We start from the raw sequence: 18,551 nt of genomic DNA, 5'->3' as shown, positions 1-18,551 counted from the left end.
AAAAAAAAAAAAATACCTCTTCGTTCGTTCGTTCGTTCGTTCGTCCGTTATTCGGTTAGTCCGCTAGTCCGCTCGTTCCCTCCTCTCGCCATACACTGCGCGAATACAGCCTGTTAGAAATGTCCGAAGCTTGATACCCGGGCGGATTGTTGATGACCCCTCTTGATCCGCGCTGTGCATTTGCATACGTATGTATGTGTAATTGTTATGGGCTCTCTTCCTATCCCATCGGTCAGCTTTTTATACCCGTTGGGGTTATCTCTCCTCTTGGGGTTTGCACTTGGAGCGGTGTGCGGCTGGCTCTGCGCCGCGGGGGAGGCGTGACGGGGTCAAAAAAAATGAGCAAACTGAAGTGAAGAAAAGATGAGCAGCTGAATAAATAATTTAACATTACCATGTGATAAAACGACAAATTGATGGTAATGCACCGCTAGCAAAGGATGACTTAGGGAAGAAGCGTTTTTTTTTTTTTTTTTTTTTTTTTTTTTTTGTTTTCCCCCCATGGGAAGGTGCCCAAAATTTATGCCCACGCGCATGTGTGGAGTGCATCCGGGTAATTTTGCGAGTAGGGGAAACGGGCCCCCCATATGCTTGGCATAAAGAAGTAGTTGCACAAGCGCATACGCGACAGGAGTGAAAAAAAGGGAAAGGAAAAAACTGATGGGATGAGCAAAACGGTAAGCGGTAAAATATCCCCCGAGCGCATCTCCCCATGTGACTTTTTTTGCGAACGCGTTTTGTCTTTTCTAGCCATTCCGGCGTGGTATATATGTTGGGCCAACTGTTAGCTGTGTGCTCCGCGTTAGCCGCATGTCTCCAGCAGTGCCTCCCCGCGGAGTACCCTTCGCCGAGGGATACAAAAATAGTTGTTTAAGGCTTCGTCCCCTGGAGGGGCGCGCGCCTTTTCTCTCCCCGAGGGGCCTGCCCTCGTTCGTTTTCGTCTGTCCGGTGCAGCGCTAGGCGGCAGCGTTGGAATAGAAGCGCTGCAATAGAAGCGTTGCAATAGAAGCGTTGGAAGGGCAAAGCTAGTAGCCGCAATGTTGGATGGGCAATGCGTGTAGCCGCGACGTTGGAGTCGTTATCCTTTTTTTCCTCATTCGATAATAAGCGGTCAGGTCGTAAAAGGGCGCCCGTTTTTTTTGGAAGTTCGTCAGGGGAAATAAACAGAATGGAGCTTGTGCTTTCACGAGTGTGACAAATGGGGGAGACGGGCTTGAGGGGGCGCTTCACAAAATAAAAAGAAACGTTGGCCCCCCGTTGGTAAGAAGCCACCGCGTCCATATGTTGGTCAGCCGAGGAATGACCGAAAGGGGAATCAGCCTGAAAGTCGTTTAGCCAAAATACCGTTTAGCCTAAATGCCGCTCAGCCTAAATGCCGCTCAGCCTAAATGCCGCTCAGCCTAAATGCCGCTCATCCATGTGCAATCGCTCATTTTTCCCCTCATCATGAGGAAACAAAATTGACTGAAGAAGGAAATCCCTTCGCACCAAAAAAAAAAAAAAAAAGGTTTAAGTGGTCACTCCACACGGATGGAAGTTTCCTGCCTACCGAATGAAGTAGCAACTGGATAGCAATCCCCCCCCCCCCCTCTTTCTTTTTGTGCCATTCCAATTAGGTTAGTTAAAATTTTATTTCCCTTTTTTGTATGTTCGGTTGCCGCTCCTTTGGGTGGAAAAAATTACCCAACTGGTAAGAAAGGGAGTGTCAACAGTTGTGATGCTTTTTTTTTTTTTTATTTTATTTATTTTTTTTTCTTTTTTTTCACTTTTTCTTCCTCCTTGAAACACTGCCGCGAACCCCGTTTAGGATGATCGGGGATGACAACTCCGCAGTGTTGGGAGGAGAACCTCCGTTGGCATTGATATGCAGTCAATTATTTTTATTAAAAAAAAAAAAAAAAAAACGCATCATCGCATACGCTTGTTTAGGTAAGGCCTCGCGCAGATGTAGCGAAAAATTGTATTATTATTATTATTATAAGCAATGTAAGATGATAATATGCGTGTTGAGGGGTGGTGGCGCTCACGTACCTACGCGTTGCGGCCATTTTAGGAATGTTCTGCCAGCTCTGTTGGCATGTGCAGTTAGGGCAATCCAGCTGTATGGGCTTCTCCATGGGCTGCCCCATCGGTTGCTCCATCGCCCGCTGCATAGGTTGCTGTTTCGGCTCCTTTTTGTGGCACCTTTTTAGAACCCCCTTTTTCTACCGCCCCCGGCAGAACAAATCTAACGCGCGGCATGCGGTTCTACTTCTGACGTGTCACAGGGCACCATTTGTGCAGTTCCTAAGAAGCGCCCATTTTGCCTATATTTTTACCACTCCTTAGTTTGTTCCTTCTGCATGAACTTTATAATTATTTCTTTGCCAAGTAAGTTTACTTATATATTTTTTTTTTTGTTTTTTGTTTTTTTTTTTTTGCGGGGAAAGAAAAACCGCCAGGCGGTGGACTATTGACCGAATAAAGGGGCGCACTCATTCGCCCCTGACATGCAGTCTGCGAAGGTGCGTATGAGTGACCACCCTGGCAGGCGCGGGGATGGCCCGTTTGAGCGCTAAAAAGGGGACATAATAAATAATAATAATAATAATAATAATAATAATAATAAAAAATACATAAAATAAATAAATAAAAGAGGGCTAATAGAGCTAGGAGAGCTAGAAGAGCCAGGAGAGCAAGGGGACTCCCTTTCCGCGTTCCACCCTTCCAACCTCTAAGGGGAGAAAATGAGATGGGGCGGCGCCTCCTACAAACCTATGCATTCACAGGATGTGCCTCCGAAGCTTTGTAGGCACGATGAAGGGGCAAAGAAAGAGTTCGCCTCTGTAGGCAGCAAGAAAAGGAGTCCGCGTGACGGTTGCCGCAAGTCAGCACGAGACAGCATCTGCCTCTTCGTGGCTAAATTTTTTGTTTGCGTTTCTTTAGCGTGGATGCTATGCAGGCCCGGCAATGTAACGAATAAAGGCGCACGAGTGTGTGCTACCTATGTGTGCCGCTTAAGTGCGCCGCTTGGGGGGGCCCACGTGCGTGCAATACACACAGAGGTGAAGCACCGCCGGTGGTGTGCTTCCCCCTTTGGCACCACCTCTCATGAGATGTTTTTTTTTCCTTTTTTTTAGTGCCCTACGTGTGTAACGCCGAATGAGGGAGACCATTCGGGGAACCAAACACGTGTCCCATCGGAAGGACGATCGTTAGCATCCTTTGGAGCAGCCTGTGATGGAAGCGGCGACTCGCTGTGCAGCCGAATAAGCAGCACATTGCTGAGTGGCAGTACCGATTCGTTGCTGAGCGGAAGTTCCGCTTCATCGCTGAGCGGAAGTACCACCTCGTTACGCAGCGGAAGCACCGCCTCTCTGCGCAGCGAACGCTCCGCTTCACCGCCGCAGCGCGACGAGAGCAGAGCCAGCCCATACCTGACGCTGTATTACAGAATAGCCAACTCTCAGAAGTTGAAGCAGCTGGTCGATTACATATCAAGGAGGGTAAAGAAAAACAGATTTTGCAGAAAAATCCTGGACAGGCTAAAGAGCATATGGAACAGTAAGCCGATGAGGGTAGTCAGATTTGTGGCCCCCTTCTTGCCGATGATTGCCATGATCGTGGCGTCCGTTACCACGTTGTGCATGGGGTTAACGGTGCAACCTATTTTAATAGCCATCTTCGCCCCCTTTGTTTATCCGCTCATTTTTATATCGCTACGAACGGACGGTAAGGAGGCGGCAAAAAAGGGGTAAAAAATGGGGAAAAAATGGGAAAAAAATGGGAAAAAAAAAGAGAAAAGAAGGGGAAAAAAATCTCCCTACAAATGCGAAATAAACATTCCTACAAATGCGAAATAAATACTCCTGCAAATGCGAAAAAATTTGGCCGCAAAAAGCTCGCCATTGCAGCACTGCCATGTGGAGCATGAACGTGCCCGGCGATGGAGGGCGGCTCTTCCTTCCGCCCAACTTAGGTACAAAAATTCGACGACTCTGCGTAACTGCTGTGGAGTGGTGCCCCACGGTGTTATCTTTACATACACGTTTTTTTTTTTTTTTCTTTTTTTTTCCCACACTTTTGTCTATTCAATGGGCACACATAGACAGCATTGCCTGCTGGCGGACCACCCGCTTGGTCGCTTCTCCAATTTGTTTGCTACTTCCATGGGAGGTTTCCTCCCAACTCGTCTCGATGGCACCCCCTTCTTCCATTGGGGCTAGTCCCCCAGCACGGGGGTCCCAACACAAGAAATAAATATGTAGACAATTTATCATTATTTTTATGGGCGTAGGAAGAGATTAAAAGGAAAAGAAAAAAAAAAAAAACACCATGACGGGGCACGTCAAATTTGAATTTACCCACTGCTTTGGCTACCTACCAAGTGGTGGCACTCCTCTGTGGGTGATTCCATCAAGAAGGAAAAAATTAAAATGTGTTTGCGAAGTGACCAGATGGTGCAAGTGGTACGGGCATGTGCATGGGCCAGAAGAGGACAAACCACACAGCGACGAAGTGGAAGGCGGTAAAGGAGGTGCTGTTTCTATGTATGTCTGTTTGGGAGGGAACACTCATGCAACAAAGGTGTTCCCCCATTTTAAAATTTTACATTTAGAGGAAAAAAAGACTCCAGAGGGATGAAGGGAGAGACAACCAAATGGGGTGACGCCGGAGAGGACTACGCTTCTTTACACTCCTCCCTCTCTCAAATATTTTTTGCACACCTGATGGGTATTTCTTGCCCATCGATGGTGGCCATTAATCCACAGGGCCAAGTGATAAAAACAAAATGGTGTTTCCTTTTTCAGCCAGATACGGCCAAGCGGCACACGTGTTAGCATTACAGAGACGTCACAGAAAGAAGGTCATTTACATGGGGGTACACCTTTCGTCACGAGGGTCGTTTGCATAGTTTGGGTGAAAATGATGGTCGCGTGGTGGGCGCGCGGAGATGATGTGGATGTAGGCATGCACGCATGGTGCGTGGGTGGGAAAGGGTAGGACACAAAAAAGGGGGAAAACAAAAAAGGGGAGAACAAAAAGGCGTAAAACAAAAAAGGGGAGAACAAAAAGGCGTAAAACAAAAAAGGGGAGAACAAAAAAAGAAGAAAAAAAAAAAATAATAACCAAACAAACAAACATCAAACGCGTCGTGCGATTAATCAAAAAAGAATTTATAACGTTGTGGAAACGTCCACAGGTTTGTAGAAAAAATGTTCTGCTAAAGGGGGGGATACAACGCTGTGTGGAGCAGCACGCAGGGGTGCTGTTGGCATGCGGGCTGGAGAGCCCCACAAAGTGTTTTTCAGTTTTCCATTATCTTCAGTTTGCCATTATCTCCATTTCTTGGCTGTCCTTTTTTTTAGCTTGGCGGTCACTTCTTCTTGCCCTTCTGCTTCATGTAGTTCTTCACCAAACGCTCGGTGGCCTGCTTGGCGGACTTCTTCACCTTCCTTCTTCCGCATAAGCCCTTGGCTTCGTCTAACTCTTGCAAAAAGGAGCGAGCTATATCGTATATGATTTCGTCGAAGTTATAGGTCTCTGGTTTAAACTCATCCAGTTTTTCTATTTCCTTCTTGGAGTACTTCATTTCTTTTTCATACACTTTTGGCTCCTCATCTATCGGCATGTCGTCTACTTTGGACCAGTCCATGGGCTTGCGGGGGGGTTTGTACTGGGGCCTTGGTTGCGCCGCTGGCCACATCGCCTCTTCTAGCGATGGCAGCTTTGCGGGTTCCTTCGCGGGTTCCTTCGCGGGTTCTGCCACTGGTTCCTTCGTGGGTTTTACCACTGGTTCCTTTGCGGGTTCTGCCACTGGCTCCTTTGCGGGCTCCTCTACGGCTTCTTCTTCCTGGGCGGCCTCTTCCTCTGATACTTCGGGTTCTTCTGCCACTTCTTCTTCGGCTACCTCTTCCTCGGTTGTCTCTTCCTGGACGGGTTCTTCTACCACTTCTTCTTTTTCGCCTTCTACGGCTTCTTCCTCTGCAGCTTCTGCTCCTTCGGCAGCTTCTTCTTCCTCGGTGGCTTCTTCTCCTTCGGCCACTTCTCCTTCGGCGGCTTCACCTTCCTCTGCAGCTTCTTCTCCCTCGGCAGTTTCACCTTCCTCTTTATCTTCTTCTCCTTCGGCAACTTCTTTTTCCTCTGTAGTTTCTTCTCCTTCGGCGGCCTCTTCTCCTTCAGCAACTTCTTCTCCTTCGGCCACTTCTCCTTCAGCAGCTTCTTTTTCCTCGGCAACTTCTTCTCCCTCGGTAGCCTCTTCTCCTTCAGCAACCTCCTCTCCTTCGACGGCTTCACCTTCCTCTGTAGCTTCTCCTTCGGTAGCCTCTTCTCCTTCAGCAACTTCTTCTCCTTCGGTAGTCTCTTCTCCCTCTGCAGCTTCTTCTCCTTCGGCGGCTTCTTCTCCTTCGGCGGCTTCTTCTTCTCCTTCGGCGGCTTCTTCTTCTCCTTCGGCGGCTTCTTCTTCTCCTTCAGCAACTTCTTCTCCTTCGGCGGCTTCTTCTTCTCCTTCAGCAACTTCTTCTCCTTCGGCGGCTTCTTCTTCTCCCTCTGCGGCTTCTTCTCCTTCGGCGGCCTCTTCCCCTTCGGCGGATTCTTCTCCTTCGGCGGCCTCTTCCCCTTCGGCGGCTTCTTCTCCTTCGGCGGCCTCTTCCCCTTCGGCGGCTTCTTCTCCTTCGGTGGCCTCTTCTCCCGGGTGGAGCGCCACTGGGAGGACGTCCCTGAGTAGGGGTGCTTCTTCCGCGTCTTGCGAGGACAGCTGGCCTACGTCTGTGTCTCTCTCTGTTTCTACCCCTTCCGCAGAAATGGGGGTGATGATGGAGTGTACCTGTTTGGATTTCAGTTGCAATTCCTGTTCCCCCTCTTTTCTAGATTTCTTGGCTCTCCTTCCTCTAATAGCATAATTCTTGGACTTTTTGTGTTTTTCATTTTCTTTGGTGATGAAGTAGGTCGCTCCTTCTTTGTCCTTGTAGTCCCTAATGATGTAGTGTTTAATTTCGGCTTTTTTCTTCGGCTCGTCTTTTATTAAGGAATTGAAAATCTCCTTAGAGCTCCTATCGATTAGCTGCTCCGGTATTGTGGTATATTCTGGGTAATCACTGATGGCCCTCTTCACTGTTGGGTACTTGAAGCCGTCTTTCTCCTTTAGAGAGTACCCCAAAGATTCTTGCGTTTTATATTTTGCATATTTGGGTAGAACGTAATAATCCGTTCTGTGTAATTCTTTCCCTTTTTTTTTAATGGGTATATTTTCTCTTTGTTTTTTTTTGAGGTCCCTCTCCTTAAAGAAGACATCCCTAAATTTACTTTGTTGTTTTTTTTTAAAGTTAAAAATGTCATGTGGTTGTAAGTCCTTTTCCTTTGAGTACTGGACAGCAAAGTATTGTGCCGCTCTTTCTTTATTTGAATAGAAAATTGCATCGTATTTTTCTTCTTCTTCCCCTTTTTGAGTGAATTTTTTGAAGGTATCTTTCACCTTCCCTTTTATTTTTGGGTATTTTATAGCTACATCATCTTCTACGTTGTATTTTTTTTTATACTTTACACAATCTGAATCTCTTTCTCTTTCTTTTTTTGTGTATTTTACACACCTACTTAGGGATTCTAATTTTTTTTTGTTATATTTTACTACAGAGGCGATTTTATCTTCATCTTTGTCTTCCTCATTAGTTGAGCCTTCCAAACCTTCCAAACCTTCCGAACCTTCCGAACCTTCCGAACCTTCCGAACCTTCCGAACTTTGTGTGGCTGGTGAGTCGATTGGGACGAACACATTAGCCGCTTCACTCTCCACCGCGTAGAGTTGCTCCACTTCGGCGAGCATCCGGTGGGTTCTTCCTTTTGCGTCCACTGCGTTTTCGGGGCAGTGCAGCTCGCTCAGCTGGTTCTGGGGGGTGAGAAGAAATGGGTGAAAAGTGGTGAAAAATGGGCGAAAAATGGTGAAAAATGGGTAAAAAATGGGCGAAGAAACAACTGTGTGGGAGGTAAACGATGGGACGGGTGACGTGGCAGGGCAGTCGCTCCCCTTCACATCTCAGGGTCTTACATATTCCAAAAGGTTCAATGTCAAAATGAGCAGGGAGAGCGAAACCATTTTCGTTCAGCGGCAAAGGGGGTTATAGCAGGGTAAGCAAAGGAATAAAAGTGCGAAAGAGCAGAAATGGGAAAACACGTTACTCCCGCTATGTTTGGGCGCTACCCCTACGCTGTTGTGATTATCTCGCTGCTAATTAAGCCAAGCGTTTTCAGGCGCCCGTTGGGTGGCCCTTTCCCTGTTTTGCAGTTAATGGGCTACCACCAGGAGGAATAAAACGTTCCCGTGTGTTTTGGCGGGTTGGATCTTCCTATTGGGGGTCCCTGACCTATAACCGCGTAGCTATGTAGGTATGCCTGTCGGTATGCCTGTCGCTATGCGCGCATATGCAGCCAAGCACTACGCGGGCGAGAAGGACGGCCCTAAGTAGCTACTTTACCTACAGCAAATGAGAAAAAAAAAAAAAAAAATTGTTATCACTTTTGCCGGTTAGCCGTTCTTTGAAAATGTAAAAACATAGGCTTGTGCGCGGCATGCACAAATGATGTATTAGATATGTCGTACGAACATACTTAAATAATTTAAAAAAAAAAAAAAAAATAACCACCCAGAAAAGCAAAACTTGAAGGAATGTAATTCGAATGGGTGAACAGACGCTCGTTTTCGTAAATCGCGAAGAAAAATAAAAACATGCAAAAATAGGAAAGTTAGAACAATTAGAAAAATTAGAATAACTAGAATAACTAGAAAGGTTAAAAAAATGTAGCATGAAAAAAATTATAAACAGGCATTGCAGAGCTGTGGCCTCATCGCTCCAATCCTTCAAAAGATAAAAAAAAAAATAAAAAACGACAAAGCAACGACGACGCCGATGATAACAGCAGGACAACCGCAAGGACAACCGCGCGTGCGTGCTCAAACCAGGATGCTCGTGATAACTCGCGCAGTGCTGGCAAAAACGAATGACGATGCGCTGCGCGTAGAATACGCGCATACGTACATGTATTTTTTTTCTTTCAATGTGCTTATCGAGGCTGCAACAAATGGGCGATAAAGTATAAGCAAAAATATATGCATATAATGCTTGGCAAAATATGCACTGTTAAGAACACCGCGTGGTATTTTTTTTTTTTTTTTTTATTTTTCTTGTCTGAGGAGCCCCACTTGGGCATACTTTTTTTTTATTCCTTCTTCATGCGGAATGAGAAAACCACCCTATTTGGTAGCCCCGTTGTCCATCGGTGCAGCGCAAATTTGTTCAAATGCATTCCACGTTTGATCTGCGACTGGGAGGAACGCCAATCGAATAGAACGAAAAAAAAAAAAAAAAAAAAAAAAAATGTTGCATGCATTCCTTTTTAGCGCAACGAATTATACGTCCCAAGTCTTTTTTTTTTTTTTTTTTTTTTTTAAACGGTTTAGCAGAATGAGGATGCCAAATAAAAAACAGGGAAGTAAAAATGCGGCGGCAAAGGGCGCAGCGTTTTCTTTTTAACCATTATAGTGAAGCATCTACAGGGTGGTACCACCATGGGGGATACATGCATGCGCATGTAAATGCTTGCTATATGCACATATTAATTAGCCTACACTTGATATGTTTTTTTAGGGGTGAAAAAAGAAAATGGACCATCCCCCTTTTTCCCATCAGTCATCTTCGCAAGTGCATTCCTTCTTCCGCTGAGCGGATAAGCTTCACCCTCTTTATTGATTGCATAAAAATTCGATAAGATGGCTCTTCTGTGAGGGGGCGCAAATCAGCGCAAAAAAAAAAAAAAAAAAAAATAGGCAGATAAAACCGCGATACCGTTGTGCGAATGGTAAACGTAAACACGTTTTTTTAGGAAAAATCAATGCTGCCATGGGTTTAAAAAAAACAAAAAAACACGGCAGGTTATTCATCCGAGAGTTCACCGCTTAGTACACAAAAAGGAAAAAAGAAAATTCCACTCGCGAAAAAAAAAAAATGTTTAAGTGTACATCCTTTACGAATCTGTTGAAGAGAAAATAAAGCGTGAAAAAAAATCGACATTTTTTATTTTATTTATTTTTTTTTTTGTCTACATATTGCTTACCCTCCTGGGCGAAACGGAGGCAGCCCCCTTCTAGAAAATGGGATGTGCATTTGTGGCGGTACACCGGTGCTACGCCAGTTTGTGGGCCTATCTAGGTGAGAACTGAGCCACTTGGGGGGGGCACTTTTGGCTCAAATTGCTCGCCGATTGTTCTCCGCCCAGTTAGCGGTTGAACGGAAGAAGGGCCCTCTCATTGTGCAGCCCCAGCGGTGATCGCCTGCCCAAGTCCCCCCTAGTGCATATCGCACAGGGGCGCTAAACTGATAAAACGATGAGTTTAGAAAAAAAAAAAAAAAAAAACTCGCAAAGGGTTAACCCATGGGTATAGCTGGACTGCAAATTGAAGGGCCAGCAGGTTGACCGCTTTTTTGTTCGCCCGTTCATCTGGCCAAAATGGCGAAAACGGGTGGCACTGAGCACTTGGGAGGGCATCCTCTCCTGCCATGTGCACATTTGCGGTGAGGTGATGAGAGTTTAGATGCTCGTTCGGTGGAGCAAATCTCTACAAACGGTTTTTATTCCCATTTTCTTGTGCATGCGCTCCTTCTTTGCTCCCCCTCTGGTGAGAAGCGCCACCCCCAGTAGGGATCAAATCACAGAATGGGGAGTGAAAAAACAAATTGGGTGCTAACCCCCCCAGGGAGAGGGAATCTCACCTCCCCCTTTACACCGTTCCTAAAGGAAGTCACCACCTTGGCTGCACCTTAAAAAGTGATGCCTCCCTGGCATATACTTATCTGTCAAACGGGTTAGGCTCACCGTAGTGCGTGTGGCTGCGTATATTCAGGTGGGCGAAAAAAATATCGCCGTGATGGGGAAACTCCCCTCATGGTGAGTGAGCTTCATTAAAAGGGAAGGGGCCAAAGTGATATAGTGAGTTAAGGGGGTGGCCCTTCTCCTTCGCCCCCTCTCCTCAAACTAACGAGTGAAAAAAGGCGCAGTAACAGCATTATTAACACACGGTGGTTTTAGTAATTCCCCACTACGTAGGACCACCGCTGCCGCACCGGGGCGTTGCCTCCAAAAGTGGATGTCGAAAAAGCAAATCATATATTTTTTTTTTTTTAAAATAAAATCTACACCTTGTATCTGTTTCGTTACATGCGCTACGGATAAAGGGAAAAAAAAAAAAAAAAAAACACTATGTGCATGGTGTGCACATGTGTTAAATGAAAAATAAAGGAAAAAGGGATAAGCAAAGGGTGGAGGGATAAACAAAGGGTGGAGGGAAAAACAAAGGGTGGAGGGATAAACAAAGGGTGGAGGGAAAAACAAAGGGTGGAGGGAAAAACAAAGGGTGGAGGGATAAACAAAGGGTGGAGGGATAAACAAAGGGTGGAGGGATAAACAAAGGGTGGAGGGAAAAACAAAGGGTGGAGGGATAAGCAAAGGGTGGAGGGATAAACAAAGGGTGGAGGGATAAACAAAGGGTGGAGGGATAAAAAGAAATGATCAGCATAACGAGGAACATCTGCAGAACAAACACTATTTGAAATACAAATGTAAATGTATAGATATATATGTATACAGTTTTTCTTTTTTAAAATGGGAAAGGGGGAGTTTTGCTCCTGGGTTTGTTGCTTCGAATCTGCGCACTTGGCGATTTTTCCTTTTCTCGTTAAGTATCTATCGTGTGCGCTTTGTCTCCCCTCCGTATGATGCAGGAAGTGGATTTAAAAAAAAAAAAAAATCTATCAAACTGTTCATTCTGTGTGTTTATAAGGTGGATACTGAATGCGCTTTGCAGCTTTTTTGATACTCGGTTGGTTAACTTCTTTTTTTTTTTTATTCCTTTTTTCTGTTTCGAACCGTGGTGTCATCGTGACTGGGTAGCCAACCGCAATTCACTCCGCTTGCGTTACGTCTAAGCGGAGGTGGAGGGTGCGGCTTCCAAAGCGGCTGGTTCGGTCTGCGCTGGTTCTATGGCCAACAGGGGCTCGGCGGCGGGTTCCTCTTCTTTCTTTTCGGGTTCGGCGACGGGTGCTTCGGGGTTGACGGGGGTTGCTTCGGGGTTGACGGTGGTTGTTTCTGAGCTGGCAGCGGTCTCTTCTGGGTTGACAGGGGTGGCTGCTTCTGGGCTGGCGGCGGTTTCTTCTGGGTTGACAGGGGTGGTTGTTTCTGAGCTGAGAGCGGTAGTTGCTTCTGCGCTGGCGGGTGCTTCCGAAGTGGCGGGCGCTGCCTCCGAAGTAGCGGATGGGGCGACATATCCGCTTGCCGCGGCAAATGAGTAGCGGGGGGGTTGACTTGGAGCAGCAAATCCGGGGCGAGGGGCAAATCCACTTGGGGCGCCAAATGCGGGGCGTGGGGCAAATACACCGGGGGCAGCTGCTACTCCTCCGGGGGCGGCCTTCTGTCTATTGGCGAAGTTTTTTCTCTCATCAGTCCAGATGAGCCACTGTTTCTGTCTAATCCATTTTTCAACGAAAGCTTCGATCCAATCATTAAATTCTAAGCGTTTCTCGTTTTTCCATTCGGACCAGCTATTCCAGTTGGCATTAACAAATTTGCTCTCCTTAATGGCGATCCAATTTTTCCATTCAATACCTTCCCTGTAGATTCTTTCTTTCCATTTAAACCATTGGTTCCTTTCCGCAACGGTTAGGGTTTGTATGGTGGCATCATCATACTTAGACCAGTATTGGTCTTCACTTTCTTTCCACTCACTAGTGACCCATTCTTTAATTTTTTCATTTTTCCATTCATTCCATTCATCCATGGTCCACTTGCAATAAATCATTTCGTTATTGGTGAACCACTTTTTGAGGTCCATTTCTAGAAGCTGTTTTCCTTCTGTAGAAATCCACATCTTCCACTGCCTCTCATCCCAAGTCTCTGATTTGGCTAGCATATCTGTTTGGTATTCTGCATCTAAATTGGGGTTAAAGTGTAGCCACTTGTTCTGTAGATGTTTCAGGAGAATTACCCAGTCTCCTTCCTTTTCTTCAATCCATGCCTTCTTCTCTTCTTCAATTTGGGCATTGAAATCCTTCCAGTCGTCGTCTAACTGGACCATCCAATCGGTCCATGCGTTCCTTTTCCATTCTTCTACTTTGTCTCTCGAGGGACCCTGGTTTGCGTACTCGATGGCTTGGTGGGGGTTCGACCTGGAGGTCACCGTTTCGGTTTTCTGCAGGGGGGGTTAGCGGCATGTACGAGGGGGGGGTATGCATATTATCAGATGGGAATGTCACCCGATGGGCACATCATCTGATGCGCATTCAGCATATCATCACATCGGATGAGCTTTGGGAAGGTGCTTCCCGCGCCTTACCGGCTGGTTGCTCTTCACGTAGAGCGCTCCCACGTAGAAGAAGAGCACGGCGAAACACAGCGCTTTGAAGGCGAAGGATATGTTCATCGAGGCCATAATTTGGTCCTGCGCCTTTTGCTTCAGAACGGCCACGAGGTTGGGGTCCGTGATGTAGTGCTGCAGCGATCTGAATTGGTCCATTGTGTGGCGGGTGGTCGGTCAGCTAGTCAGTCGGCAAATCAGTCGGCTAATCAGTCGGTCAACTAATCAGTCGGTCAAGCGGATCGATCGATCACTTGGTGCGGAGTGGACTGCCGCTTCTTCCTCTTCGGGTGCGACGCAAAAGTGCTTCGCGAGTAGACGGTTAGCGGTTTGCAGGCGGGGCGAAGGGGCAACCCGAAAGGGGCATACAAAGAGAGATATATAGAGGGAGCTATATATAGAGAGCTATATATAGAGAGCTATATATATACTCCGCTTGGCAAATGGGAAGAGCCTTTCCGTTCGACCGCGCGGTCAAAGTGGCTGGTCCTTCCCTAGGCGCTCGGGGAGTCACCCAAGGTGGCTGTCAAAGGCAAACTTAGGGAATGCAAAAAAGGGGGAAAAAAATGGGGTCCTTAAAAAGGTACCAAAATATTCTAATTCATCAGTACCACTGGCATTAACGCGTTAATGACGTGGCCCACGGCACGCATAAAAAAAGATTAAAAGGATTAGCAATTAGAAAGATTATGAAGATACGAAATTACCACGTTACGAAGTTACTAAATAATACAGTTAAGCAAATTAAGAGGTGAATAGGCCCCCTCAATCTATTCTTTATATATAAAGAAATTCTATACGCAATATCTCGGGCGCAAATAAAACGGCTGCTGATTTCTCCCTGCGAAAGGAAACATCATCACCCATTTTACTTCTTAATTCGAGACTTGGCGTTCGCTCGCGCATACGTTAGAAAGTGAACCTCTTTCTATTCGTTCATTCCTACGCGTAAGCTAATTTACCAAAAGAATGTTATGGGTATAAAATATGCATATTACGTTAGAGCAACCGTTGATACAAATGCGATTCTGTAACTACGTTCGCATAAGTAGGTTTTTCTCACTTTAATTTTACTGGTAAATTTTTTGGTTATATTATATATTATTATTTTTAAAATGACTGGTATTTTTTTTTGCTTTTTTTTTTTTTTTATATGTATCCTTTTTTTTTTCGCAAACGGTATTTTTTTTTTTTTTTAGAAAATTTTCATTCTAAAAGGGAGAAAAAATAAATACGTGGCAGTAGAAGTAAAAAAAAAAAAAATTAAAAAAAAAGGCAAAAAAAGAGGTTAAAAAGAGGCTATAAAAGGAGGTTAAAAAGAGGCAAAAAAAGAGGTTAAAATGGAAAGAAATTAAATTGCTTGCGTGGCATATGCACTGGGGTGGTATCATCGCGTTTGTTTGCTTATCTACATTTCATTTTCGTTGCTTTCGTTTTTTACATTTCGCGTTTCTTCCATCATGTTTTGTATTTCTGCGTACCCCCCAGCGGCATACAAAAACGTAGCACCAATTATTACGTATGCGTGACTGGGCTTACCGTTTGTGCCTTTTCGCGCTGCGCCGGTGCGGCAGTGCCGAGACTACAATGGAAGCGAAAATGTGGTACGGCAGAGTAGCACCGCTAGGGTAGCGGGGCATACCTAAAGGACGACGCATCGTATTACTATTATATATTAGTATGAAATACCATCCCGCCGTGTACTTTTTTTTTTTTTTTTTTTTTTTTTTTCTCATCCTTTCTCGGGTCTCACGAAGGGAAAAAAAAAGAAAAAAAAAGGTGGCATTTTTTTACGTGATATGTCACTTTGCCGTCGCCCTGTGAGCATACAGAATGAAAAAAAAAAGTATACGGGAAGATAAAAATAATTCATTTGTTGTACTGTAGGTTTATTAAAAAAAAAAACAAATAGGTTAGGTTTAACTCTTCCGCTCTTAGTCCATTTTTCTTGAAAACATCCGAAGGAACGTCTTAATGTTATTTTTTGTGCGCATATAAATACATGTATGTTTAATGCATGCCTCTGTGAAGGTGCCCTCTTTGCGCTTTTTTAAAATGCCTTTATTGTGCAGTTAGACTGAAAGGGGAAGGGCCAAAGGCGAAAGGCAGAGCAAGGGAAAAAACGACTGCATATGGATGGCGGCACCATGTGCTTGTGTTGTGCCTTGCATGCTTGCATGTACAGTCGGCAACCCACCCCCACCAGTAGTAATGTTATGCCCACGCACGATGGTACAAATCCCCGTTCGCAGGGGAAGCTTACGAAAAAAAAAAAATGCCGCAATTTTTTTATTAGCGCCTTTGCAACGCTGCCCTCTCCCTTCCAATTGAATATTTTGCAAAAAAACTTATGCGATACGTTTTTGCTATTTTTTTCTAATTTTTTTGGTATTTCCTCCCCGCGCGTTTTTTATTACCCTAAAATTTGAAGCATTTGGAAGTTGCAATCATGTCCGCGTCGCAACCTCAGTCGAACTCCCCTTCGATGGGGGGTTACCCATTACAGCTTAACACGCTTTTAAAAAAAATTAATTCTCAATCGAACGGGTTTTTTCCTTTTCCGCATTTTATTTTTCCCAACTTGTGGTAACTTCTGTCCTGCGCCTTTTCGAAATAAAGAAGGGGAGGCAAACAGGAAAAAAAAAAAAAAAAAAAAGAAAGATCAGTTTCTCTGCTTAACATTTTTTATTTGGTTAGAAAGAATTTCTCTCACGTACTTCTCCTCCGCATGGGTGGTGAAAGCTACACCAGTGGGGCGCTCCAACTGGCGATGCATTTCGGGGCGCATGAAGAGGAACGCCTATTTGGGCGTAATGCCAATTGTTGCCTGTACAGGCTGGAAAGGAGGGGTAGACCGCAAAGTGGGAAAAGAAAGGAAAACATTTCCACTGCATTCAACAGAGGAAGGAAGTTAAGCCCGTTCATCTTTTCTTTTTGCACTGCAAGGGGGATTTTCCCCGATTGGGTTGACGTAAAACGATCATTTTTGTCTTTTTTTTTTTTATTTTTTACGCGCAATGGAACTGTAAAAAGGGGTTAATAGAAAGCAGTAACCCATTCGAGGGATGCAACCATCCGGAGCGTTAGTGCCAGCACGGGATGGAAGAAATTAAAGGGAAAAGGGAAACCGGACGAAACGCCTTCTTGTGAGGGGTAACTTTTCCCTACCACGCTGCTTATGCGTTAAGGGGTGCATTACGTTAAGCAGTTCAACGTGGGTTCCTTCTCCCCACGTCTAATCGTATGCGTGTTGAGAGGCGGCCTTGTTTCTGATGAGGCCTAGTCCTTCGCACGCCGTGGTGCAGTTCCAGGGTGTATAAATTTGCCAAGCTGGGAGAAGTGCACCGAGTGAGCGGTTAAGTGTCTCTTTTTTCCCATGACACGGGGAAGCAGCTTCTCCAATGGCTAACAGGAATGCACCATTTTTGCACCATTGGTGGGTCCCTCATTGGGGTAGCTCTCGCGTTAATTGGGGGCGAATTTATCGGCAAAAAATTGCACCCGTTTTTAGCGGCGATTTAGCTGCTGTTTAGCGACTGTTTAGCCAGTCTCTGTGGAGTGCCCCCCTGGAGAGACACAACTAGAATTGTTCAGCAGTTTAGAAGAAGCCTTTTTTCCCCCCTTTTGATACGCTAAAAAAAAGGCGGATTGGGTCTGCACGCAAAAAGGGTTATTTTTTTTTATTTTATTTTATTTTTTTTTTTACGTCTCACCCAATTTAATGAGCACAGAATAGCGGCGTAAGGTGTCCCCTCATGTCTCGCCATAGCCATCGCAATTTTCTAAAATGCAACGTATAGCGTATGATTAGTTCGGTTTGCAGATGGAGGGGCGGACAGGTGAAAAAAAAAACAAAAAAAAACAAAAAAAAACAAAAAAAAACAAAAGAGCAAATTAAAAGTATAATTTTTGGAGGCAAAGATATTGTATGCTTATTTTATAGCACAAAGTGGAGGGGGAAAAAATTACTTCAGTGATTGGTGCCCAGTGGCCAAGTTCACGGATGGGTTTTTTTTTTTTGCTAACACTTCCCCTCCTATATTTTATATGTTTAATCATTGCCACGTTTACCTTCTTGGCATGTATAGGAAAAGGGGGCGATTGAGCAATCCTCGCAAAGGCCCAGCGGGTAAAAATGGGACAAAGGGAGGAAAAATAATACGCCCCATGGGGGATAAAACTCTCCGGGGGAGATAGGCATTATTGGGCATTTTTTTTATTAAACTGCTTTATTTTTTTGGTACGTTTTTTTTTCTATGCACTGATCCGCGGGGCCAACCCATCTCCTCTGCGCGTATACTGCCGGCAATTTCAAACGCTACTGCACCGGGTACAGCGCCTACAAAACGTGCGTCTTTTAAGTGCCCGTCGTTCGCGCCTGGTTCGGTTCGCTCATTATTTTTTGTAAAATTATTGAGGAGGAGAGGAGTCGCCAGGCATACGACTGATTGGTGGGTTGACTCCTCATTGCTGTTTTGAAAAAAGCAGTCGTTTCTACCACTACATACAGGGAAGCATACATAATGCTACTACGACTGAGCAGTAACGCGTCATATAAAGAAAAAACTTATGCGCTGCGCTCCAGATTTGTCTATATAATATATACACGCGTGTTTTCATTTTTAGATAAGCATATATACCCTAGTACGTACGCGAAGAATTAACTCGTAGGTTTTTTTTTTTTTTTTTTTTTCTTTTTTCTGATGATAAAACCAGGACTAATTAAAATAACATTTATATGTATGCATCCTTGTATATAAATTCCCCCCTTGGAAGGAAAGAAAATTTTATTATCTAAAATTTTTCGGCCGAGTATTTTTTTTGCATGCCTAATAAAAACCTAAGTGCTAAGGTAAGAACTTCGTTTGTTTTGAGTAGCTCTGGGCTCGATCGATTTTGCGCTACTTCAAAGCGGTTCACTTCTGCGCGGTTCACTTCAGCGCGGTTCACTTCAGCGCGGTTCACTTCAGCGCGGTTCACTTCAGCGCGGTTCACTTCAGCGCGGTTCACTTCTGCGCGGTTCACTTCTGCGCGGTTCACTTCTGCGCGGTTCACTTCAGCGCGGTTCACTACAGCGCGGTTCACTTCTGCGCGGTTCACTTCAGCGCGGTTCACTTCAGCGCGGTTCACTTCAGCGCGGTTTTGCTTCTTCGCGGTTTTGCTTCTTCGCGGT

General features: G+C 45.2%; 2 protein-coding genes across 2 annotated transcripts, besides 2 other annotated features; both read right to left on the bottom strand.

Annotated features, from left to right (window-relative positions):
• Nucleotides 1-5,234: 5,234 nt before the first annotated feature.
• PVX_097000 (hypothetical protein) lies at nucleotides 5,235-7,801 on the bottom strand (the record flags this gene model as incomplete). Its single annotated transcript, XM_001612626.1, has 1 exon — nucleotides 5,235-7,801. One exon carries the CDS (start codon nucleotides 7,799-7,801, stop codon nucleotides 5,357-5,359), a length of 2,445 nt encoding a protein of 814 aa, XP_001612676.1. The 3' UTR covers nucleotides 5,235-5,356.
• Nucleotides 7,802-7,825: 24 nt separating this feature from the next.
• Nucleotides 7,826-7,864: a microsatellite.
• A 4,036-nt stretch (nucleotides 7,865-11,900) lies between these two features.
• On the bottom strand, nucleotides 11,901-13,537 carry PVX_096995 (tryptophan-rich antigen (Pv-fam-a); the record flags this gene model as incomplete). Its single annotated transcript, XM_001612625.1, has 2 exons — nucleotides 11,901-13,213; nucleotides 13,358-13,537. 2 exons carry the CDS (start codon nucleotides 13,535-13,537, stop codon nucleotides 11,951-11,953), a joined length of 1,443 nt encoding a protein of 480 aa, XP_001612675.1. The 3' UTR covers nucleotides 11,901-11,950.
• Nucleotides 13,538-16,489: 2,952 nt separating this feature from the next.
• Nucleotides 16,490-16,597: a microsatellite.
• Nucleotides 16,598-18,551: the final 1,954 nt, after the last annotated feature.

This window comes from Plasmodium vivax, chromosome 2 (assembly GCF_000002415.2).
Source record: "Plasmodium vivax chromosome 2, whole genome shotgun sequence".
Lineage (NCBI taxonomy): Eukaryota > Apicomplexa > Aconoidasida > Haemosporida > Plasmodiidae > Plasmodium > Plasmodium vivax.
Note: the sequence above shows the minus strand (reverse complement) of the source record. Positions and strands in the feature narration are given on the sequence as shown.